This window comes from Excalfactoria chinensis, chromosome 8, assembly GCF_039878825.1.
Source record: "Excalfactoria chinensis isolate bCotChi1 chromosome 8, bCotChi1.hap2, whole genome shotgun sequence".
In the NCBI taxonomy this organism is placed as follows: Eukaryota; Metazoa; Chordata; class Aves; order Galliformes; family Phasianidae; genus Excalfactoria; species Excalfactoria chinensis.
Genome location: NC_092832.1, coordinates 22,487,271 through 22,512,735, shown reverse-complemented (window position 1 = coordinate 22,512,735; position 25,465 = coordinate 22,487,271). Strand labels below are relative to the sequence as shown.

The 25,465-nt window shown below is 38.3% G+C and overlaps 2 protein-coding genes across 7 annotated transcripts in view; both read left to right on the top strand.

The window, feature by feature from the left end:
• The window catches only part of EPS15 (epidermal growth factor receptor pathway substrate 15), a 39,020-nt gene extending 16,989 nt beyond the window's left edge, over positions 1-22,031 (top strand). Inside the window, exons 13-26 of one of the 6 annotated variants that reach the window (XM_072343923.1) lie at positions 3,743-3,815; positions 7,590-7,751; positions 8,388-8,585; positions 8,901-9,098; positions 9,632-9,709; positions 9,964-10,054; positions 11,339-11,374; positions 12,214-12,350; positions 13,729-13,798; positions 14,793-14,869; positions 15,276-15,438; positions 18,042-18,220; positions 18,799-18,835; positions 20,095-22,031. In XM_072343923.1, coding sequence (XP_072200024.1) covers positions 3,743-3,815; positions 7,590-7,751; positions 8,388-8,585; positions 8,901-9,098; positions 9,632-9,709; positions 9,964-10,054; positions 11,339-11,374; positions 12,214-12,350; positions 13,729-13,798; positions 14,793-14,869; positions 15,276-15,438; positions 18,042-18,220; positions 18,799-18,835; positions 20,095-20,105 — 1,510 coding nt within the window. In that variant the 3' untranslated portion in view covers positions 20,106-22,031. Of the gene's footprint in view, positions 1-3,437; positions 3,816-7,589; positions 7,752-8,387; positions 8,586-8,900; positions 9,099-9,631; positions 9,710-9,963; positions 10,055-11,338; positions 11,375-12,213; positions 12,351-13,728; positions 13,799-14,792; positions 14,870-15,275; positions 15,439-18,041; positions 18,221-18,784; positions 18,836-20,094 lie in introns of those variants that run through there. The other 5 variants (XM_072343920.1, XM_072343922.1, XM_072343921.1 and 2 more) reach the window with 5 other exon arrangements.
• Positions 22,032-23,961: 1,930 nt separating this feature from the next.
• TTC39A (tetratricopeptide repeat domain 39A) overlaps positions 23,962-25,465 on the top strand; it is a 39,827-nt gene continuing 38,323 nt past the window's right edge. The window contains exon 1 of the mRNA XM_072342827.1: positions 23,962-24,209. Coding sequence (XP_072198928.1) covers positions 24,169-24,209 — 41 coding nt within the window. The 5' untranslated portion in view covers positions 23,962-24,168. The remainder of the gene's footprint in view (positions 24,210-25,465) is intronic.

Genomic DNA, 25,465 nt, shown 5'->3' with positions numbered 1-25,465 from the left:
ACTGAGACAAGAAGGCTCAAGAAATTCTTCTTGAGGGAAGAGGGTCAGAATGTGGCAGTTTACATAAGCACTTAAATAAGTCAGAATTTTGATGGTGGTAGATAGACATGCTTGCCTTCTGTTTGGTGAAGCTCACTTTTGCACTGTAAAAACAGTTGAAGTTAGAAGTAGACAGATGCTTGGTTTCCAAAAATTATTTCAAAGCTATTTGAGATGATTTTAATTCACTGAGAAAATCAAGTTCATGTATACTGTATAATATTTGTCATACTCTTAAGACATAGCAGATATTCTTCAGTGATTTTTGATGCTAATGTAAATGTGCTGTTAAGTTCATTCTGTCAAAAACAGTCAGTTAAGGTGCCTTGTCATGATGACAAAGTGTGTCTAATTCATGTTACTTGTAGGAACGATTTAATTTGGCAGTGCGTCAAAGCACAGCCCATTTCCTAAATAGATGAATCTTTTTGCACTTGAACTGCTTGTTACTTCCTCTACCTCCTCACTTGTTCCTGCCCTGATTTCCTCTGTACTTTCTTAAGTTGTATTAATACCAGTTTTGGACTTAGACATTTATTACCCTAAAATTTGATTTACAACCATATGCATTCATTACTAGGAGGAAATTAATTGCTCGCTAATGTGAATTTTTAGATAAAGGTGGGGTTGTTTGTTTGTTTTCTACCAAGTGTACTCGCAGCCTAACATTCACACCATTTTGTTATGTTCTACTCTTTCTTTCACACTGTGATATATGAAGGAACTCCATGGCCTTTGGAATTCATTGCTTCCACTTCTTCTTCAGTGGCAAATTATTTATGTGGGTTATATCTGATGACTGGAGATATTATAGGGGCAATTATTAGCATGTTTTTAATTTTAGAATGTGGAAAGTAACTCTGTTGTTTTCAGGCCCCGAATAAGATTGTGTTACTAATAAACTAATTTTGATTACTTAGCAATTGTTTACTGTAAAAGAGTCATTTAGGTAGTGGAAATGTTGCTCTCCTGTACCTCACCTAAAGTACAGGTGGCAGTAGGAGGCAACAGATCAGTCTTTGTGGTCAGTTCAGGGAGTTTTTCATCTCTTGGGAACTCTGCATTTCAGGTATAACTGGTTAAGTATACTTTCAGTCTTAATAGTTACCATATTAAAATGTCATCCAAACAATTTTGTTCATTATTAAACAAGACAAATTGATTAACAGTTAAACCCAATATGTAATAATTCTAATCCATGAATTGTGGTATATCAATGAGGGCTGCATTTCTGAGGGCCGTTAGTAGAAACTGAATCTATTTTTGAAATATGCATTTAAAATAAACAAGGAAAACAACCAGAGGAACTCCCTCAAATAATGAGGAGAATGACTGTGAAAATGCTGTTTGTTGAGAGTCTGAGTAAAGAATGCAGAAGTGATGTGTTTGTGTGGGAAAATGTTTGATAACCAAGAGCTTTTTAATTTAATTCAGTGGAAACAAGATGAGAAAATGGAGGTAGAGGATCAGATGAGAAATAAAAAGCACGATGCCTATTGGTAAGGTTAGTTCCCCTCTGGTAAGGCCAATGACTTGCCTGAGAGTGATATGGAGTCTGCATCATTTTGAGCCTGACAGCAATACATCTTTTTTTTAAAAGAGCTGTAAATTCTGTTTCCATCATGTTATATTTTTGGAAAGTTATTTTTGCATCTTTTTTCATCAGCCTAGTGCGAGGTTAAACCAGATGTTCTTAATACTCTCTTTTTGAGCATAGAGCCTTTGTCTTGACCCAGCAAACCCTGCTTTCTTTTTGTGCATTAAAGCTAGCTGCAGCCCACAAATGAGTAGGATTTCTTCAGACTTTATCAGTATGAGATTGCAAGATTTTGGTACCTGACCTCTATTGAAATAAAAGAGAAGTGAGTTTCTTTCCTGATGATCTCTTCAGGCCTATCAGTGACAGGAATTTGGGAAAGCTATATATTAAGGCACACGTACCTGCTTGCATTTTATTTCCTGCTCAGTTTTCATACTCAAGCTGGAAGAATAACAAAGCAGCTATTTGTTGATCTAATCAATTATTCAGTCTTTTATCTTCAGTTAGGAATAATGTGCCTGAATGCTTGTGTTTGACAACTGTCTGAGGGCTTGATGGCATTTTTGAACTTGCCTTCTCTTTAGATCTGTGGAAGTGCTTTGAGATTGAGACCATTTATTTATAGAAAGTTATAAAAGGCGAAAGTCAACAGGGCTTGTTTCAACTCTGTGTTGTGATGTCTTGAATATCTAAATTCAGCTATGCAACAAATCCTGGTTTATTGAGCGAGAGGAACGCACTAGGTTTGAAGGAAACTGTATGTCTGTGTAGAATTTTCATGATTGTTTTTTTTTCTGATAAATGGGGACTGGGAAGTTTTGTGAAATGTGAGGGTTTACACCTAGGAAAATAGCTGGGCTCATTCTTCAGGGTCCCTCTTTCTGTTTTCCTCCATGTAAACCTCTCCTTAAAGCACGGTCAGCAAGTTAATCAGATGCTGAGGTAAACAATAATTGAACATGATAATACAGTGATAATTTTTCTAAGTGAATGTTCGTTAGACATGATATCTGATTGTTTTCATCTTCCAGTATATAAGGTTTAGCATAAATAAGCATTGCTTGGCCTGAAGAAAGACAACTTTCTCAGAGGAGATGCTCTTTTTTACTTTGGAGATGGAAGTGCTTGATTTCTTATTAGAGAAGAGCAAACAATAAGATTAATAGTTTTGGATTGTCCATTCTGCTGCTATTAAAGCATGAAGTTAGCTTAATTTTAATACATACCAGTAATATCATTTGATAGCTTTTCCCTAAGGTAATTCATTTAGAAATGTCAGAATTTGAACAATGATAATACACTCATCTTCAATGTACATAGTCTTTTTAATAGCAGAGTTGTTATAAACTTAAATATTCATATACAAAAGCCATTGTTAAAATTGCAAAGCCTGCCCTACTGCTTTTCTGCATCTGGTAAAGGAGAAAAGATAGCATACGCAGTCTGGGGATAAATTCTTTTTTTATATGAACACTTTTGGGTTGTGTGGCTTTTTCTCTTCTTAAAGTTATTGTTATCTCTGGCTGCCAAGAATTTTCTGATGGTAATTCCCCTGTCATTGGTAGTCACTTGCACAAATGTCTGTAGGAACAGACTTGATATGACACAGCAAATAACTGTATATGGAGTCTGATAAGCATATACTGATTACAGCAGGCTAACTTTTCTTCTTGTGACTAATCTTACCAACAAATATATCTAAAATATGATAGTTGAGGTTAGTTATCTGCTAGGTTGGCCTCAAGAAAATGCTTTTAGCTGCTGTTAGCATAGGAATTACAGTATTTGCAGGGGTTAACAGATGGAATCTGATGCAATCCCTCCCACTTTTCCCAGCAGTTTTCATTAGACAAGCTCCATAGCAACAGTGAGATCACTGAAGACAGTATTTCATTGATTTTTCCCTCCCGCCCCCTTCCATTTTTAAGCCATTCTTATCACTAAAGTGCAGTTGGGTGAAAGGCATCTTATTTTTTTTTAATGCAGAAGGCTTATGTGGGCTTCTGTCTTGTAAATTATTTGGAGAGCAGAAATCCCTTAGATCTTTTGTGTTTAATGTTTCACTATGTATTTAAAGAGAGATACGGGGTTAGGAGGCTGGATAACTGTACCCGCTGTAGCTGATGTTCTTAAGTATTCTTGCATTGTTTGCTGGTCTTCTAGGGAAAAGAATAATGTAGAGCAAGACCTGAAGGAGAAAGAAGATGCCATCAAACAGAGGACGAGTGAGGTTCAGGTAAATAAGTCACAGAATTATTGCTCAGATGTCTGATATTGCACCATGTGATGCTTTAATGGCAATGAGATTACTGCATCTTTAGATCACATCGCTTACTGAGTGGTGGCTAAGAAAAAGAATGTACATTGAAATATATTTGGTATACAAATGTGGATTAGTAGGGTTCTTTTATAAATGCATGACCTCCTAGGATATGTAATCTGCATGGAATTTTAAATGAAAATTATTCAAAATAATAGATTTTCTTTTAAGCAGGGCTGTCTGATATCTACTAAAAACTGAATAAGATACTTTTGTGCCACAAATTAGTAAACTTAATGAGGCTGAATTAGAAGGACTTTCATATGAGGCTGCTTCTTAAAAGTCTCAGTAATTAACCAGCTTGTGAAGAATATTGCCTAAAATAGGTGAATTCTGAAGTAATATATGTGATTTTTATATATATATAAATGATTTGAATAGATTTAAATTTTGCAAGTGCCTTATGAATTAAAAATTATATAGTCAGCATGTTTAGGGTGTTAACAGTGTAAGCCCTGAGTCAAATACTGCAAAGCATATTTAAGTTAAATTGTAAGGTGCAGAAGCAGCTGGAATTGCAACATTAAGAAAAAAAAAAGCTTCAGTGTTATATCTGATTATTTACATTTGTTTCTGAATTTATTTCAGGAATCTTTATTAGTTCAAATACCCTCTATTTGATAAAGAGTAAATGGTATAAATCTCTGCATTTTACTGTTTTGGGAGTTGAAAGGTTGGTAAAGAAAAGCCAGCATTGCAACCATTGTGACTCTTGTGCTCAGCTATTTAATATCCTTAAATCCTAGATGATAATTAATAGTCTGACCTTTCAGAAGATAATCAGATGCTGGCCTGTTGGTCACAATGGCAGCCAGCTTGACCATTCCTGCAATTCTGTCGGTGCATGCAGTCGTCATTCTCCTCTTCACCATAAAAAGGACCTTTTTGCACTGTTAAAAATGCTGATAGATTTTTCTATTTGGGCACACATGGTGATTTTGTTAGTTTGTTCTGAAACTTGTGTGTTCATATAAGATTGAGTTCTCTGCTGCCTTTGTACAAGAGGTGTCTAAAGCTAAATAAAACACCTGCCACTAGCATTGTGAGGCATAAAATGTTACAGTGTTAGTGTGATCTTATGTTTGTTTTACATTCTTTGATAGTCAGCAGCATCACAGAATCAATGAAATCATTGTATCCAGAGCAGTTGTGTTCAAAACAACTGTCTTAGATCTTTAACCTCTTAGTGATCACATAAGCTATTTGTATCCTGCTAAATATAAGGAGTTCTCAGTCTGGGAAGAAGGAGCAGTCTATTACTGACATGTCAGAAAAATGGGAACCCATCAGGATCAGATGGGATCATGAACGTAACAAACTGATATATTTTAAGGCTTATTATAGTGTTATCAGCACTGATTAAAGACTGTTTTTTCATAAGAGGAAATGAGTAGAGTAGCAAAGATTGAGAAACTGAGGCATTTTTTAATTTAGTCTGGGATGGAGTTTTCATTTTCTTACAAACAGCAAAGATAAGAACCTCAGATACAAGATGTTCTTCTTGGCAGAAGACAACTCAGTTTTACAGAGTTGATGTATCACTAAAACACTAATTTTTGACCACATAAGTATTGTTTCAAAGCATTCCCTTGTGCTGTCACCAAGCTGCTCATCAAGACCCAGGTGCTGGTTGGAGCACAGAGTGCCTCAGCCAGTAGGCACTACCTCAAGTTATGGGCTTTTTTCCACATTCCCAAGGCTCAGATCCTCCATCAGACACTTTACATGTATATGTGTATGGATTCTTAATGTGTCTGCAGAGACTCTAAAATAAATGGTGATTCTCCTGGCTTTCCCAACTATGATTGGGAAAGAATACCTAGAATAAAATTCCCTAGAGTTCTACTGACATTCCCTACAGTTCTACTTTAGGGTACTATGGTTAGGCTGCAGTTGGACTTGATGATCTTCAAGGTCTTTTCCAACCTGGGTGATTCTATGACATGAAGTCAACAGGTCTGTTTCTGGTTTTAAGTGGAATCTTGAAGATTTTTTGAACAAACCTGTGGAACTGCTGGAAAACAAAAGAAAACACAATTTATGTTTGCCTCTATGGAGGAAAGGAAATCTGTTTTGGAGACATCAGGTATAGTCAGGTATCCTCAGTGCTTCTCTATTGCTGTGGCCAGAGCAGACATTGGGACTCAACAGGAACAGTAGCAAGATTGGAAGTCATCTATATTTAGCTTGTTTCTGTGTGTGGCTGAAAGGAGCTGTTATTTCCACCCCTCAACCTGGTTGTTATATTGAGAGTCAGATGGTATTTGTATTCAAAGTCATGAAAAAACAGAATGGATCAGGATGCTTTCCCAGTTGTCCAAATCACTCGATGCTGTCAGAGCTTTTTGCATATATTGGCTTATTTTCCATAAATCAGAAGTAATCAACAAGTCATCTAGTCTGGCTGCTGTAGGTTAGGCATAAAATTTAAGCTGTTAATCCTGAAGTGGTTGAATGGATTTTGATTTTTTTCTTTGAATAAAAGAATTGTTTTTTTTTATTAGGTGGTCTTCTGATTGTCCTGAGGTTCCCCGTTTTGCTGAGCATCTGACTGCTGCACCATATACATTTCTATCCATCTCTTTTTGTCCTGATTAACTGGAGGTGTTAACAGATAGGGATTCACCTTCTCCCCTTGTTTAAAAAAAGATAGTAATTTAAAGTAATCACCTAAAAATGACAACAGACTCTTGCCTTAGAACAGCACAGGATACATGATCTCATCAGAATTTAATGTCAGCTTTTTTCTGACTGTCCTAAATTTTCTTTCATCTCTTTCTTTCTTTATTATTGTATGTGATTCTTCATTCAATTACCTTTTTGTTTAGAAAGACTGCAGTCTTCTCTCATCAAATACTTCTATAATAATCCTTTTTTGATCCCTCTGTATTACTTCTTCTTGACTTTGACAGTTCTCGCTAAATTCCTGTCTTGATGTTGTTTTTTTCCAGTGTTATCTCTGCAGTTTGAAGTGCAACCATTATTGTTGCTCAGAAATGAACTAATTATCATATGATGCTACTTTTCTGTATCTTATATTATATTCACGGCTCTTCCCTAGAACAAAACATGCCATGTTTTCGTCTATGGAATGTGCATTTCTTACCAGGAAAAGAAATGTGCATTTCTTACTTGGAAAAAAAAAAAAAAAGAGTTGGGGTGATTTCAGCAAAAATTGGAGGCGGGGGAAATCATAAAGGAAGTGCATTTGGATTAACAAGGCACTGATTTTTTTCTTTACCATGATACTAAAATGAGTTTGTATTTTCGGTGTGTGTTTCTGAGGGGAAAGGAGCATAATAAAGAATTTCAATTGCTAAGGAACTCAATAAAACATATTGCTAAAATATAGAAGAGAGAATGTAGCAGCCTAAACAAGGATTCAGAAATGAAGCCTACCTCCCACTGATTATGTAGTTCTAATCTCTGATCGATGGTATGATCTTCAATATTTCAATGACATTTTAATTTGTTGGGTTTTTTTTTGTTTTGTTTTAATGAAAGAAAAAGCAAATAACTATTTTTCTCTTAGAATTAAAACTTGTGTGATGCACATGAAATGTTAGCCTTTGAAAGGTAACATGTTGATACTCTGAAATCTGACAGATCATTACCACAATTTATACCATGAAATGTAATGATCAGAGGGGGAGCAGTGAACAAAGGCAAAGCTAATTTGTTTTATCACAGGATCTACAAGATGAAGTAAAACGGGAGAGCAGTAATCTGCAAAAGCTGCAAGCTCAGAAACAGGAAGCACAGGAGATACTCAATGATCTTGATGAGCAGAAGGCCAAGTTGGAAGAGCAACTTAATGATATCAGGCAGAAGTGTGCAGAGGAGGCTCACTTGGTAAGATCTAGTGGCTTCAGCCCTTAAGGAGAAATGCTGCATTTTGAATAATGCGTGCTTGCAGTGTGTTGGGGTGGTTGGGAAAGGAGAAAAATAGGTGAACGGTTGGACTGGATGATCTTTTAGGTCTTTTCCAACCTTGGTGATTCTATGAACAAAGCCCTACCTCTTTATGTCTCAGCATGCCAACAACTGCAGTAAGATATGTTTGCACACATATAAGGTTGCGTACAAACAAATGACACAAATGTGTAACACAGTGTATATGTAACTAGAAACACTAATTACCAGGACTGATTTCTTGGGATTTAAAAAAAGAAGTATAGTTGTTTTTTTCTAACATAAAATTTCAGAGTTGGTTTTGTTATGTTGTTTTGTTTTGTTTTTTTTTACATATCTTTACTATTAGTAATATTTGTATTGGTCAGAAAAACAGTTTGATCTTATTGGGACAAATAGCAAATTAATCCTCTGTTAGAGTATGATCTGAAATCTCTGCTATAGTTGGTCATAGATCTGGTCATAAATCCTAGCCTTTGCTGGATATATTTGGAGGTGTAAGGATATTTTTGTTGTGTTGTTGTTATTTGTTGTTGTTTTCCTGATTTAGCTTTGGAATCCTTGTTTGTGCTTTAGATTGCCATGCTGAAAGCTGAAATAACAAGCCAGGAGTCAAAGATATCAGCATATGAAGATGAACTGACCAAAGCTCAAGAGGAGCTGAGTCGTCTGCAGCAAGAAACTGCAGAGCTTGAGCATTGCATAGAGTCTGGGAAAGCACAGCTGGGACCTCTTCAGCAACATCTGCAAGATTCACAACAGGAAATCAGTTCGGTAAGGCATTGTGAAAGGGGGAGGGGAAAAAAGGAAAAATAATAATTTAAAATACAAAAAACAGGAAAAAAAAAAAAGCCAGTGATCACCAGCGATATGGCCAGCTTCCTTGGCACAGCAGGTTCTCAGGTCTTACTACCATCTCTCTTCTAGATCAGATTTGTAGTTTCCTATGAAATTCTATAGTTTTATTATACTTGATTTTGTATAAGAATTACAGCTGTATACCTTCCATCTCACATTTAGGGAGGGAAAGTTGTATTCTAGTTTCCGTGTGCTACTGTACTGATACACATGCGTTATTTCTGTTTACAGGTGCAGACGAAACTTCTTGAGCTGAAAGAACTGGAAAGTAACCAATTTAGTTGGCATTCTCAGCCACAGAATGTACTTGTTAATGGAACTGCGGATCATTCTAGTCTTAGCAACAGCAGCAGCGAAACTGCTAACCTTAATGAGAATGCTGAAAGGGAAAGCATAGCTGAAGATGAACAAATAAACAATGTATCCCCAGTGAGTAAAGTGTTTTGCCTGTGTAATCGTGATGCAACGCAGCTGTGAAGTTGGAATAAATTAAGAATGTATTAAGATTGATTGTATTTTGTTTTTAAGCATTTGCAAAGTGAACTTTCAGGATGTTATTCTGAGGGAGTATTCCAGAGATCTGGAAGTTGATAAGAAAAAAACAGAAAAAGAGGCAATAGAATTCTTTTTGTGCGTTTGTTTCCAAAGCTAAATGTCATAAATTGAAAAGCAAAATTAATGTTAAATATGAGCAGCTGTTTCCAATTGGTGCAGCAGAAATAGAATGAAGAATAGTACAAAAAATCTGAACACTGTCTTGCTTTTTAAATGTCTATTTTTTTTGTCTCCATTTATCAAACAATTCAGTGTTTTCTAAGTATGAACCTCTTGAGGTATCCTTTAGTATATCCTTACATTAGTTTGATACTTAAAATGGAGTAAGCAGTGTAGTGCTCTGTAAAATGGAGTAAGCAGCGCAGTGTTCTGTTTACTTACATTGAATTGCTTTTATCCTTACATAGCCAAGAAATAGTCCTGAAACAACAACTGCTGCTGCAGAAGAAGACAAAGAGACTCCAGCTGGAACTGCTACCAGAAAAGTGAGTTTGTTCAAATTTAAGGGAGGAAGAAATGAATGTAAAAACAAAAAAAACCAACAAAATAACTAGGGCATGATGCCAGAAATGCGTTCATCTTATATAGCAGGTTGATTTTTACTGACTAATACTGTGGCTCTCTCTTGAGTCCTGATGAATTCAAACTCATTTGAGCTTTAAGAAGTTAATAAATGATAAGAGGATGAGATAAGTGTCTCAGACTTCATACCTTTCTTTGCTTCTTTTGGGTTCTTCAGGAGGATCCATTTGATGCTGAATCACATCCCCTGCCTGATATAGTTTCTGAAACAAGCTTAGAGTTCTTCCAGTCTGACCCTTTTGTTGGCAGTAAGTACGCTCTTCTCTCCAAAAATGTGTTTTGTATGAACACAGATTAAACTCCTAGTCTTTATGAAATAAATATGAAAGTACTTGAGTGACAAGAGCCAATAGCAGTGCAAAAGTATAAATGAGAGTTCCAAGGTGTATCTCTTTGCTTTACCTGTGGGTTTTTTTTTCCCCTGAGTGCTTCTTTTTTTCTTTTCTTTTTTTTTTTTTCCCCCTTTGGAGGTCTCATTTTGGCATTAAGGGTGTGGGCATACTTGTGATACATGTGGTGTCACTGATCTAATTTGCAGCACAGAGCTACAAACAGGTCATCTGAGGGTTCAGTGAGCTGTGGTGTGGGGAGAGTGTGGGTGGCTGAGAGTGAATGGCTGTGGCCTACTTATGGCAAGTTCGGCACTCAAAAAAAGATAATGTGGAACTGCACCATCTGTTCATCTGTGGAAGTGCTATGCTTTATTTTAAGAACTTGCCACTTAAGAATTCTGTTGCTCCAGTTTTTTTTTTTTTTCTTCTAACATTGGAAGGAGCGATCTGTCTGCATGGAGACACTTGGAATATAGGGAAGAGTTAATTCGGATTAACTGTTGAAGCAGATATATGCAGCTAAATAAGCTAAATTTATTTTGCATCACTTGGCTTCTAAAAGATTGCCAATGAAGGTTTAGGCTTTAGTTCACCTTTTTCAATTAAAAATATTGGAATAACTTCAATGATTTTATTGATTCTTTTTTTGTTCATATTGAAGTAGTCCTGCTTATGGGACATGACAGCCTTCCTTTCAGAGGAGAAAGATATTGCAATTAATCAAGTCTTTTGGATTTTGTGTGCTCAGTTTGTTTAGAGGTAGATATCTAGAGCTATAAGACCTTATACATGTGAACTGAGGGAGTATACTGATGCATATACCTGCATCCAGTATAGAAATGAACACTTAATGGCTACTATTCAGTGTGTCTCTGAGAATTAACAAAAGTGGGACTAAGTTTCCATCAGTAGTTAGCCTGTGTTACTGTGGTGTAAATACTGCACAATGTGGGTCTTCACCAAGGACAGCCAACAGAGATGCATTTTTCAGATGACTGTTACTGTGTGCTTCGTGCTGCTAATAAATGATGTGATGAATATTTGCTTGGTTATCAGCTCTTGTTGCACTGAAAATAACGAAACAGTTCCTCTGAGTGAGGGCAATTCTAGTTCTAAAAGCTTGTTTCTATAGAAAAGACTTCAACTCAGTACTCAAGCTTTATGCTTTAAAATCCACAAGTCACTTTTCCCTTTCAACAGGTGATCCCTTCAAAGATGACCCTTTTGGGAAAATTGGTGAGCAACTTTGTAACTTCTAATGTTTCTTGTATTTTTCTTTTTTTTTTCTTGTAAATGATTCCTAGTAGAACAGTACTTTGGGGGAAAAGTGTCACCACTTACAGTGTGAAAAAGGTGGTAGTGCTTTGAAAAGTCACTGTAGGATGGATATATAGCAGTAGCAGCTGCCCACTTGTGTTAAACCTTTTCAGAGAAGCCTGTTCCCTAGGAACTTCTCTCTTGCTTTTGAAAGTATTCTTAGTGAGGATTTAAATACATGGAGGTGGTAAACGGAAGGCCTCAAATTCAAAGGACGTTTTGTTTGCAGAGAAATAGGACTGTTCTCTTAAAAACTCTTAATTCAGCAACTTTCTGTAGCACAAATATTGAAAAAGATGGGCAGGTTTGTTGAGGCTGGCTCAGTGTTACCAGTGGCAAAGAGAAAATGGGGAGTGGGAAGGCTACGGCAAAACATCATGGTGCGCCCGGTGTCAAATAAGGGAACATCAGTTATGTCTGGGGAGTGAAGGAGAAGGAAGTATGAGAGTTCTGAAAATCATTAGTTTATATAAAAATGCTTCTTTGTAAGGGAGCTGAGTTAGGGAATCCATGTACTTACATGGTTCTGCTGAACTATTGGCACAGTATAGTTTTTGTTGTGTGCAGATGTTGGTTTGTCTGATGTTTGAACCATAGAATTCAGATTATTCACAGATCAAGGATTTTTTGAAGCATCAAATCCATCTTTAAATGTGTCACCTTCCCGCAGAATGAAAGAAGCAATGTAACGTTTCATTTTTAAGATGCAAAGTTAAATAAAGCAAGTAAAATTGTTAATGAGATGTTTACTTTTTTAGATCCCTTTGGTGGTGATCCCTTCAAAGGCTCAGATCCTTTTGCAGCTGACTGTTTTTTCAAACAGTCCTCCACCGATCCTTTTGTGACTGCAGGCACCGATCCATTTAGTGCAGCAAGCAACAGCAGTAATACCACAGTAAGCTGATCTCTTACTACTATATAGAATGAGAACAAAATTAACCATCTGGTGCGTTTGGACCTACCTTAAAATGCTGATATTCCGAAATCATGTAGATAAAACGTATTTCTCACTATGTGGCTCTCTCTTGTTTCTTTCTGTTGCTTTTTAGAAGTACTCATACAGAAAATAGAAATAAAAACATTTTTTTTAAGTATTTCAGTGTGCAGCTCCACAGATTGGAATGTTTTGGGGCTAATGAGTTAAGCTCTACTAATAGTTGTTGGAACTTAATCTTTGTTTTCTTATTCTCACCAGGTTCTATTGAGACACTTCACTTTTTTTGCCTCCAAAACTTATAGAATCAATAACTATGTTTTATCTTACTTGAAATCTGATGTGATAACAAGTTTTTCTAAAAACCAAGCTGTTTTACAGATATGTTGCTTGGTTTTCATTGTCATTTTTAATGAGTCACTGAAAGCCAGTCACAATGTGGAGACCGTTACTAAATGGCATATTCTTTCAAATATACCTAGGCCTAACTTCTAGCTGTTCCTATTGTAACTGAGTTGTTACTGATCAGTCACCAGGCTACAATAAGGTAGAGCTGGACATAAAGCCTTCTTTGATGTAGAATGTAACCATAATGACAATCAGGTAATATTGAGGGCTGATAGACACTTATTCTAAGAAGCTAAAATTATGTCTTAAGTTTGTCCTAGTTTTTTTGCCATATCCTCTCTTCAGTGGTGCTAATCATACCTCAGTTTTAGTTTTGTGTGTGTATGAAATCTGACTGAAAATACAAATGGACTATTAATGCATGTAGGAAGCAAGTTGAGTGGCTGTGGAGTGTGCCAGAGGTGAACCTGCAAAAATGAGATAGTGAGGAATTACTCCACCTAACAGGGTGTTCTTTCTCTTCTGCGTGATATGCGTGTTAATGCAGATGTTGAGGTCCAGACCTCATATTACCAGACCTCCAGCCTTAAAAATTGGTTTTCTGCAACCTTCAGTACTTACCCTGTACACCATCATTCATCAAATTGCAATATTCTAATACTTCCAATTCTTGGACTGACAATAAGAAAAGTATGGGGGCATGGGATGGACAGTCTGTAGCAGTTGATCCTTGTGAGATCTGCATTTCTGAAGTTATGCATTCATCATAAATGATTTACTGCACCTTTGTTATTGATGTCGTGCAGCAGTATCTTTATAAAGAATGTCATATTTCTGTTGATTTTGATGCCTGGCATAAAGATGCTAGACCAACATTATCTTAAACCTTCTAAGCTTAATTTGTAGTGATTGATTGTGATTGTGTTCTTAGAATGGGAACTTCATCAAGCTGAAAAACAAAACTCCCTCTAAATTAATTCTTTCATTTCAGACAGAGATGCCGAAGAAAAATGATCCTTTTGCTCCTGGCGGAACAACTGTTAGTACATCAGATGATCTAGGTAAAAGGAGATTGTGCACTTCAAACTTGCTTTTACTTCTTTTTTCTTATTGTTTGTTTGGTTTGGTTTTTTTTTGTTGTTTTTTTTTTTTGCTAGTATTCACTGAATTTGCAATGGGAGCATTTTAAGGACTTTTCCAAATTAACATTTGACATAAGGAACAAGTTTGTAGAGCGTGTTTTTATCTCAAATAAACAAAGAAGTCTCTATCCTTAGCATGTATCACCAGACTGACTTTTACAAAAATGTTCCTCTTCACCTCAAACTGGTGAAATATCCCGATCCCAGTGTTTGGGCCAGTGGAGTGGTTTCTGCTACTTCCCATTTGGGTTGCTTTTAACAGACATCATGTTGCTGGCAAAGTAAAATACCGAGGTAGTTACGTACTATATAAGAGGATCTAAAATAGAATAACTATTTGATCAAGGTTTCTATTTGTATTGCTATGTCCCTCTCTTATCTGAGAGTAAAGATGTTTTTGGGAGGAGTCTGATCCGCTCTATGGCCAAGTTGCACCAGGAAGTGCTTGAATCCAAGACATAAATCTTTGAGATATTGTACTGTGAGCGAGTTTAATTGCAGTAAGAAAGAAAACAACAACAAAAAACAAAACAAAAAGCTCCAAACAAAACAACCCAGTGTTCCTGAAGACAGAGAAGGGATTATTGGTAAACATAGTATCCTTCTTATTTTACAACACAACAGCAGTTTTTACCACGCCTTGTGGCATATAAGAGTTGAAGAATGCTGTTGTATTGCAGGTTGAGTTCATGCAAAGTTTGAAGATATTTTATTCCAGATGTGGGCTTACAGTTGGAAGCGAGCTCAGTTTTATTCATAGTCATCACATATCTGTGGCTGTATGCATACCAAAAAATACCTGTCTCTTTTTACACAGATACATCAACAATACAATATATGCTGCTTTTTGTTGTTGTGGGATCTTTCAGTGTTTCATCTTTCATTTCTGTTTGCTTGATTTTTGTGTATTTAGCTACAGACCCATTTGCCTCTCTGTTTGGAAATGAATCCTTTGGAAGTGGCTTTGCTGACTTCAGCACACTGTCAAAGGTAATGTGAAATTACTGTCGCTCATAGAAAATGCATGGAACTCTGCAGTGACGTATAGTATTCTTATTTCTTATGATTTCTTTTTAATTGTTAGTTTTGCTAATAATAAAAATGGACAATGGCTAACTTTCTAGACAAAGAGGTTTTTTTACAGTAAATTGTCTTGTAGTTCCGCTGTGAAGAACATAAAGTAAGCTTTGTATTTTCTCTGTATTTCAAATGGCTTTGAATGTGTATAGCTGCACTCAGCTACTCAGTGCTGTACACACTGTTCCTAATTTTTCTATTGTTTTCATCAATGTTTGCTTTTATTCTTCCTGAATGATGTGTTTTAAAACAAACTTTCATTTCTAAAGATTATGGAATTGCACTGAAAGTGTGTATGTTGCTGTTTTCTTTCTCGAAGGCCAACAATGAGGATCCCTTCAGCTCTTCCACATCAGGCTCTGTCAAAAACGTGGTCATAACTAAAAACTCATTTGAAGAGCCACCAGCCAAAAACGAGGACATCCCTCCTGCATTGCCCCCTAAAACTGGAACTCCCACAAGGCCCTGTCCTCCACCTCCTGGTAAGAGCTGATGTGAGATGCTGATTATCTGCTTTAACATTGGTGGTAGGGCAATAATTACAAGGGGATGGTGAAATATACTGAACTAACAGTGAATGAGTGAGAAGATGTAAAACAAGTCTGTTCCTGAGCTTTGTTTTTTTTCCCTCTTCAGAGTTAAATCTTGCTTGACATTTGCAGCAGCATAACTTGATGGGTTTTGAGAGGTTTTTTTTGGGGTTCTGTTTTTGGTTTCTTTTTTTAGGGAGAGGGGAAAAGCATTTTAAAAAAATAGGACAAAAAATAGAGTTAATATGGGTATCTGCAAGAACACAATTGACTACAGATTAAACAGTTGCTATTGTATCAGGCTGTGAGTATTGTTTGAAGTGAGAAGCCATTGTGTTCTACACATTGCAAAACTTCCAGTTTTAGTACAGTCTTTAAATAAACATTAAAACAATTCAGTGCGTATGTGGCTGGAGTAAAATAAATTGAACTAGAGTTCACGTGACTGCCTCAGATGTTCAGATCATATTTTTCCAGGTTGCCTTGCCACAGGTCTGTAGTTGTGAACCTAGCCAATGCAATAGCAATAAGCCCAGGTTTCCTGTGCTGTTCCCCGTTCAGTGATAGCTGAATCCTCTGGTTTGCTCCACGATACACACCAAACTTCTCCAGAAGATACTGTGATTGTTATCAAAGTTAACGAAACCTTCTTCTGGTTGCGTTAAGTCCACGTTACAACAAAATCTGTACTTTCAATCTTTTTTCTTTTTCACAGATTAGAAAATACATTACATGACCAGTATTCATTTAACTTTCCATCCTTTGTTTCGTTCTCTTTAAAAACTTTACTGCATCACTTTCACTGTTACACTTTATGATTGAATCTCACAGTGTTGTGGAAAAATATACATATGAAACTTGAGTAAGTATTCATCTTCTTCCCTCAAAAGAGGGCAACACAGAAAATGTAACACTAAAAGTTTAAACTCAAGACCTTAATTCTAATACTGAAATGAGATCTGTTTCATGCCTTGCAAGTAGCATGTTCCGTTGTAAATAACATCAAAGCAGCTGACATGACAAGTAGTGTTAATTTGAATGTTTGATAGCGTTTCCTTCTATGGAGACCCTTAAAGGAGTGTGCATGGGATTTTTGGACTTCAGTGTTTAGGAGTGACTACAAGGTGGTTTATCAGTTCACTTTTAGAATGCAAGCACCTAGTGGCAGAAAAATAGTACTGCTATTAATAGATGGCTAGAAAAAAAGGATCCTGTTCCCGTGCATATCATGATAACCAGTCCCAATAAACTCTTTTCCCATCATGAATCATAAATTGAGTTATTTAAGTGTATTTGTTCTTAATGACTCTCTTGGTCTCATTCAAAACAAAGGAATGCTTTTTTTGAGGAAGTGCCTGTCCTTTTAAACCTGCCTGATAATGGAAAGTGGAAGGGCTGCTTGCTTGCTTCTGACATCCACTGCCTTTCCAGACACTGATGAGTGTTTTCATGATTTTGGGGTGGGTTTGGCAATGTATACTTCATATTCTTAAAATTGTTAATCCTTCCTCTGTAAAGGGATTCTTTTCCTTGATGTCATTTGAAGCTGCTTCTCCCACAGTATTCAAGAAAATAAAAACCATGCCTTGTTTGCCAGTGATAGAACATGATCAGTGAGGGAGGACTATCATGGGAAGGTTATCTGAGAATTGTCTAAATAAATCATGTATTCCCCAGGGGAGCGTTCCTAGAAGCCTCTAAGTCATTCCCTGAATTAGAATCTCTTTTGGTCTGTGAAAAACAGAAGCATGCAGTCACTGTAATGGGCAGTCCACTTGCTGAATTTGCTAGCTGAATTCAAGAAGCTGCAATGAAACCTTTACTATAAATAATAACATGTGGAGAGAATGGCGGGATGAAATTTAGCTCAACTGTTCTTGAAAGGATTTGGGTTAATGCAGGTGTTGAAAGCTGACTGGGGTTAAGCTGAAAAAAAGTACAGGTGGGGGCTCAAGTCTGATTCTGTTACATCTGCAGCTACTTAGGCAAGGATTAACAAAGAAGTTAAGCCTGTTATTGCTTAATTAATTAATTAATATATGGCTTAATTGTCTTCATTTTTCTGTGAAATGGTGTGTGTTAGCATAGTGAGAGGATGCTTTTCCTTGCTGTTTCTGAAGACTCATATTTCTGTTTTCTAAAATCAAATTCTGTTACTTTGATCCAGACAAATAACAATTCCAGTAAGGCTTTTTTTTTTTTTTTTAAATCATGGATAATTGATAAGCAGAAGAAATTACTGTGTTGATAGAATAGGGTCTAAAGACTTAGGAATTGTCTTCCCAAAATACTGCTACATCAGAACATAATTATGCTCTTGAATCATTAGCATACATGTGTTCCTTTTCATCTGATTACACTTTAAGAAATATTGGGCCATGCCCTCATTTTTTAAACTGGCAACCCTTCCTGTGAAGTCACTGTAACTCCACTAATTAATCAGGAGAGGTTGCGTTCCAAATAGCTTTTGAATTTGTTTTTGTTTTTATTAATGCTATTATTGGCATGTTATGACCTGCTATCTTAAATTCATTTTAAATTCATTTTAATCTAAGGGAAAAGACCTATCAATCAAATAGACTCTTCAGATTCCTTTAAACCGAGCGATCCATTTCAGCCTTTTCCCACCCCAGAAATTCCCAAAGAACAAGAAGCAGATCTATTCTGTGATCCATTTGCTCCCACCAGCATCAGTAAAGAGGCTGACCCCAACAATTTTGCAAACTTCAGTACTGTGAGTAAACACTTTTTCCATTTGTTTCAGTATACTGACAGCTTTGAATCATTCACACTGACATCTTCAGTCTAATTGACAATATTAACACACATCCCTTTTGTACATGGGATACTGCTTCCAGTTAAAGTGATAGTTATATTTCCTTTATAGCTGAGGCTGCCCTAAGAATAAAACAATGCAATAAATGATAATGTTTGTGTTGCATTGCTTTTGTGAGTTTGTAATACTTCTTCTCATAGAGGCCTCCTAACTTTTAGAAACAGGACATTTTAAGTATCCGTTCAAGGTATTCATTGTATTAAAGCACACAGCAGATGTAAAATATATATAGGTATTAAAGCACACTGATATTTACCTAATTAAAAGTGCAACAAAACACATGATATTAATCTTCCTGTCACTGAACTGTTTAGCCATAATATTGAAATATATGACTGAAATAGTGATAAACAGCTTCATAGTAGTGTATGTTAATGAAATGTAACATGGTGAGTTTTGAATGGCTAGTAAATTCTAGATTTATGTATGATGCAGTGAAAAGTAGTGTCTCTTTGTAACCAGACTCCATTTCATAGAAGTCGTGGTGTCCAAGCAGTAGAAGCAAATCTAAAGGTTTGTGCATGCCTATATATATATATAATTTTTATTTTATTTTATTTTTGAGCTTTTGCAGAGAGGAGTTTTGGAAGGCATCAAATCACTCTCCAGCTTGATTATCTGTGAAATGCAATTTGCGTTCACAGTAACATGATCATGCTGCTTTTTTTTTGGGGAGTGATAAACCATTTGCTTGACTGAAGCAAATGGAGGGCTGACAGGTTTTCAGAACTGACTTGCACCGGTTGACGTGTCTTTATAGCATGACAATAACGTTACTGATTGCTTTTACTGGTTAGATGGTCTGAGAAGCTAGTTTGGAGGATAGGATGTGAAATGTGGAATGGGAAGCAAAAGTTAGTTATTTTTATAAAGGAGAAAACATTCTTTTCCAGCTGCTACTACTGAAAATATAATAAGTGAACTATGAAGAAAACACAAGCTTTTCTGCTCTTAAATACTAGCTCAAAGCAGGAACTAACTGGAGTACACTGTGATAACCCTTTAAGAATTAACACTGGGACGTTCATGAACACATGGGCTTTACCTGCCTCTTAGCTTTTCTGCATGCTGAATAGAAACAAATTTTGGTACTATCTTTTGTATTGAAAATATTACCATGTTTTCTGACTTACAGTATCAGAGCAGTTCAGTTCATATTCTGTTCATGTCAAATTACACTGAAAGAATCTGTTCTTTTTCTTCTCCACTTATCACACTTACCTTTCTCTGTATTATCACTAGCCTTCTAACTGTACTGTTACCTTAATATTCTGCTGCTTTTTACTTGAGTGTTTTTCATCTGCACAATTAAAGTCATTCTACAGCTAATTTTCATAGTCACTGTCATCTGGAAAAGGCATCTCCAACGCAAGTACAGTTAATGAGGATGTCCTGTCATGCTGAGTATGGGTGTGTTTGCAGTACATTCTCACAGTTCACTCAACATTTTTATAGACTGGTTTGCTATTCAAAATTGTTTGCTTTTAAAGTATAACATGTGCTGCTCCTGTAACTTTTTATCTAAACTTACTGAGTTTTGACACGTGGTGTATGAACTGAAAAACAAAGCAATAGGATGGCTTCAGTGCTGTTCTTAATAGTTAAACCTCGATCTAAGCTAATAGTAATAGTTTACTGACCATAGAAAGCTAGTAATATTCAAAAGCTGTAGTGTGTCAGATGTTTTACAGAATTGAAACTCACTTTAACCGCAAACAGGATTAGTTACCGTTGCATCATTAATCTGGTTATTTTGTCTTTTAAAAATGCAGTATTCTACTGAGGAAGACATGATTGAATGGGCTAAGAGGGAAAGTGAGAGAGAAGAGAAAGAAAGATTGGCAAGACTAAAACAGCAAGAACAAGAAGACTTGGAACTGGCTATTGCACTCAGTAAATCGGAAATATCAGAAGCATGAAGTTTAGAATAAGATGTTGTCATACGTCAACTGTTTTGTCCCTTTTCCTGCATACCTAACCTATTTAAATGTTAACCAGAAGATTACATATATACAGGAAAAATAAGAAAGGTTTGAAGCTATTCAAAGTGGTGTGTTCCTGCTAAATTCAATCCCTTTGGTTATTTTTATTGTTTGAATAACTTAATTCTAGCATTCAGTTCCTCTCAAGTTTTCAGGAAAATAAGGGCCTTTTCCCAGATGTGAGCAAATCAATGGAAAATGCAGAAAATGAGACGTTAGTTTGGCTGTAATCTGTCAGCAGTTGGTAATTGAGCATAAAGTGAACATAGCAATTATTCTGCCGTGGCTGATTGTCTCCCATCAAGCAGTCAGTCATTTGAAACCTCTTATCCTTCTAGAAAGATTTTAGTAATGCCAGAGTTGTGGAGTGCTTTATTTTGTATGTACACCTATAGATTTTTTTTCTCTTCATTGAAGATTCTGTTTGGACTTGAAATAACAATCTTCATGGAGTCTAAATCAAAAAGAGTGTGTCTTACAGAAACCTCTAATGCCTTTCTTGCATGGTCATAGGTTTTAAGACCAGTTACTTTGTTTTATAAAGCAATTAAATGGAAGATACGTGTGCATTTGCTGTTGGCCAAGATGACTGTCAAATAACAAGGCCCTGCTGCTGTTCGAGCCAGTTTTGCCTGTGAAATATGCAGATAAGTAATTGGCAAGGATACTTGCCCATTAGCTGGCAAGATAGTAAGTTGAAAACGAAATGAGATTGAGAATAGAAAGAAAACACGTTGTCTGATTTTTATTTTTTTTTATTTTTTTTTTAAAGGTTGCTTTTTTTCCTGTATGTGTAATTTATTTGAATGCCAACAGATAGTTGCACCTTAAACTGAATTTCTTTATGGTCACTGAGTGGGACTGATATGATTTTAAAGCAAATAACTTAATGAAAGTAACTTATTGTTCACTTTGAAAGAACTCCATTCTGCAGAATCGGTTTAATTAAACTAATTCCAAGGATAATCTTTTGCCCTATCTAAGAAAAACAGATGGCAGCAGCGTAAGCATCAAGAGATTTTTCTTTCTTTCTTGCACTTTTAACTTGTGGTGTTTCTGTTGAGGAAATGGAAAAGTTTCAACGCAGCGCTGGGAGGAGGAGTTGAACTCAGCCATGCTTCAATACACTTCACCTCTTCCTATTAGCTGCCATTGCTGCTGTTGAAACACTTTGAGGGTTTTCAGTTTTTCAGGAAAATGAGTAACCAGGCTGGGATGTTGTTGTTGTTGTTTTTTCTTTTGCACTGGGAAATGAGCATTGAAACACCTGCTCGGGAAAATCACTTCCATTTTTGCAAGGATTACATAGTTAAACCTCCTCTATACATCTTTGTAATGAGTGTACACTAATCTTGCAAATCATGCTTAACTGGATTACATAGTTTCTTATCTTTTGTTAAAAAAAAAAAGTATACTCAGTGGACCAACACGATATTATTATGTATATATTATATATATATTCTTGCTTTCCTTTATGGAATTTAAAAGTTTTGAGTCATTTGATGTTACATTTCATGTTACTGACTCTGACTATAGTACTTTGACTCAGACTACCAACAAACCACTGCTGTGAGCTGAATGGCATTACTTACCGAGTTTTAACCTTTTTTAAAGAGAGAAACTTGTCCAGGTGGGATTAGCCTCTATTTATAGACTTCCCTTTTGTTTAAGAATTCTAACAGCAGCCTGTTATTATGAGGAAATAAAGTTTAAGTACATAAGCGTGAGCTGTTGGCCTGGTTTTTTCAGCAGGGTGCGGAGCTGTGAAGTAACATGCAAATGGAAGGTGAGTGTCGGAAGGTGCTGTTTGTTCTCTGATGGAGGTGGTTCACTGTCTAAGAAACAAGCTGCTTGGCTGTTGGGGTTTGCTGAGCGCGTATTAATCCCATTTGGCACTTGCTTCATTAGGAGTCGTGGCAGTTTTGATGAGAACTGCTACATCTGCCTCAGGATTCTTGCCTGCACAAGGTTTGCAGTGCTCAAATGTTACGTCTTTAGTGTTCCTTTGTGAAGATACGTCAGCAGATCTCAACATAAGGCACATTTCCTCAGCTTGGTCAATCTTTAGTTTGATGCAAGGTAATCTCTGTATGGTGCAGCACATCTTCACATCAAGATGTGGACTAGCCCGCTTGATCAGCAGTTCAGGAGTTCCTTCTACACATCTTTGACGCTTTTGTTACAGCAGTGATCAATATTAATGTACTCATCTAAGTGGCTCCAACTATATGTATTTTTCTGGTTATCTTTTTAATGCTGTATCAGTTGGATTAGGCAATGTGATATTTTCATTCATCAGATTCATACGCATCCTCGAGGTCATTTGCAACCATCTGTGGGCTGTTTTTCATGTCCTGTACCAAGTTTTCCTCTTGGATGTACTTTTGCCTCCAACTGTGCTGCTTTCAGCCTTGTCTGCCCTCCAGATTTTGAGCTGTTCATATGATTCTGTAACGAGATTGAAAGTAGCTGCTGTTCATTATTTGATCTTTTTCTATCTTTGTCTAATTTACTGGCTTAGAGGTTCTGTCCTGTAAAAGTTCGTTGAATTCCCAGCAATTCCCACTTCTCATTTGACAGATTATCTGATGTTTAACAGACAAATTGGCCACTTGTCAGCTACATTTCCAATGCAGGGTCACTTGATACGAAATTGTATGGGTGGCATCTACTGGGGATTAATGTTAGAGATCTGTTATCACTGCCAAGTACTGACAAAGAAGAAAATGGCAATAAAGGTGCTTAATAAAGGACCAGGCAGCTTAATAAAGGTCAGGTAGTTGTATTCTAGGACTGTTCAAACTGGAAGTAGATGAAGAATTTGGCCAGCAATGCGGCTCTGAGCAAGATAAACTTGCTTGAGAATTAATTTGCTGCTAACACGGGTTGAAATTCTAACCTTTATTTCAGGGGTCTGTCCCAGCTGCAGGCGATCTCCTTAAGACCATTTGCAACCTGTCAGCTGGCTCACTATTCCATCAATAAAAGAATTCATTCATTAAATGCATTCTTTCCATTTCCTCTCCACCCAGCCGCCCCTGTGCACCGGAGCGAGACCCAGCGCTCCCTCCTCCATGATTTACACCTCGGGAACCACGTTCAGCCAATGGAAGCCTTTTAACCTTACACATCCACTGTTCTCTAATGCGCCCATTGTTTCATTATGTTAGCTCCGACCTCCTGTTTGTCCTGCCACTCCCTGCTCTGTGTGTGTGTGTGTGTGTGTGTTCACCTTTCCCTTTTTACCCTGCTCATTTCCTCCCACAAACTCTTATCCCTATCGATGTTCACATTCCAATACACGCAATAGACGATCACATTGTTTTCAGCATGTGTAGCTAAAACTTGTCTTAGCCTTTTTTTTTTTGCTCATTATGCTTCTGTAAATGAAGCTGGCCTTACTCTGTTCGTGCTGGCATGAGCTGCGCGCACAGCTGGGTGGCACCGCTGTGCTGTGGGCAGGAGGGCTCCAGCTTCACACCCGCGGCCATTGCAGCAGGTTTGGGGCCGAACCCTGCGTGGGACACGGGAGAGGAGCCGGATCCCCCCCACCTGCTCGCAGCGCTCCGCCCTCCCTGCCCGGCGTCCCGTCCTCGCACCGCCCGGGGCGGAGCGGGCGCTGCCGCAGCCGCTCACCTGTGTGGGCGGCCCGTCGCGGGGCCCAGCCCTGCCCGAACATGCGCGAGACTCCCGGCTGCTGCCGGTTCACACCATGCCAGGTGGCTGCGGCGGCCGCTCGCGCCGGGGAGCAGCAACAGCAGCAGCAACAGCAGCAATAACAGCAGCAATAGCAGCAGCACCGCCGGCAGCGGCAGCACCGCCCGCAGCCTTTCCGCAGCCGCTGGAGCCCGACGTGCCGCCTCTATGGAGCCCCCCGCGGGCAGCGACAGGAGCGGGCAGGCCAGGTGCGGGCGGGGGGCGCGGGGACGGCTCATCTCAGGCCGCGGGGGGCGGCGCGGCGCGGCCGGGTGGGTGAGAGCCGTCCCGTCTCAGCCGGGGGTCGGAGGGCCGGGCGAGCAGCCCTTCCGAAGCACGCGGCGCCACCGACGGGCGGGGAAACCGGCTCTTTCTTTCAGGTGCTTCTTTTCCCTCCCTTCTCTCGCGTGGGAGGTCAGAGCAGATGCCGAACCTGTGCCGCAGTCCTTCAGAACACGCGTGTGCGTTTAATCTTCGCCGTCACGTTTCGGAGCGGGGCGATGCGCCTCGCCACCCACCCCCGTCTCCCCCCGTCGTTCCACGTGTGCTGGCAGGTTGCATTCTAACCTGAGGAAGACGCCGGGTTTTGCTTGTGGGTGCGCTGCTTGACTGCGACCTCTGAAACGACCTGCTGCTGCTCCAGCTGTGCGGGGTAAAAATAGCGGAGTTGCAGCTCTGTGAGGGGTCAGCGAGGCTGTTCGGCGCTGGTCGAATCATAGAGTCGTGGAACGGGCTGGGTTGAAAAGGACCACAGTGATCAGCTCGTTTCAGCCTCCTTCTATGTGCGAGGTCGCCAACCAGCTGCCCAGAGCCACATCCAGCCTGGTTTTGAATGCCTGCAGGGATGGGGCATCCACAGCCTCCTTGGGCAACCTGTTTCAGTGCGTCACCAGCCTCTGTGCGAACAAGAGTTCGTGGTGTGTCGGAAAGTTCTGAACGTTTGCAGAGTCCCAAAGCAGTTTGTTGGATGCTGTTACAGGGGGGTGTCCGACAGACGGGGCTGGAAACTGCGCTGTGAGGCCTCGTTGCCTTTCTGCAGCTCCATCTGCTGGAACCAATGGCCACGTAGCAGCACCTTGAGAAAGAAAAATACTTCGGCTGCTGTGCTCCAAAATGCCGGAGTTGAGACGTGTTACAGATCAGGGTTGTTTTTTGCTAAATATTGGATAACCGATTAGTGTTCGCATGTTACGCCGCATGTTTTTACTTAAAGCTATACCTTTATACTGAATGATTTAGGAAATGTTTCCATAGGGCTGAACTCCTGGTTCCTGAGGTTTTGGAGATGCTTTGTGAACAGACTGAAGTTATTAGGTTGTGGCTGGAGCGCAGGATGATCCAGCGGGCTGCTTGGCACTGAGAACAAACAGCAGGTTTTTGAGCAAGGAGTGACGGAAAATAACCTCTCGTTCTGCAGGTGGTTTTTCTGGGGAGGCTTTTTCTCTTTGATGCTGAAATTTCAGTT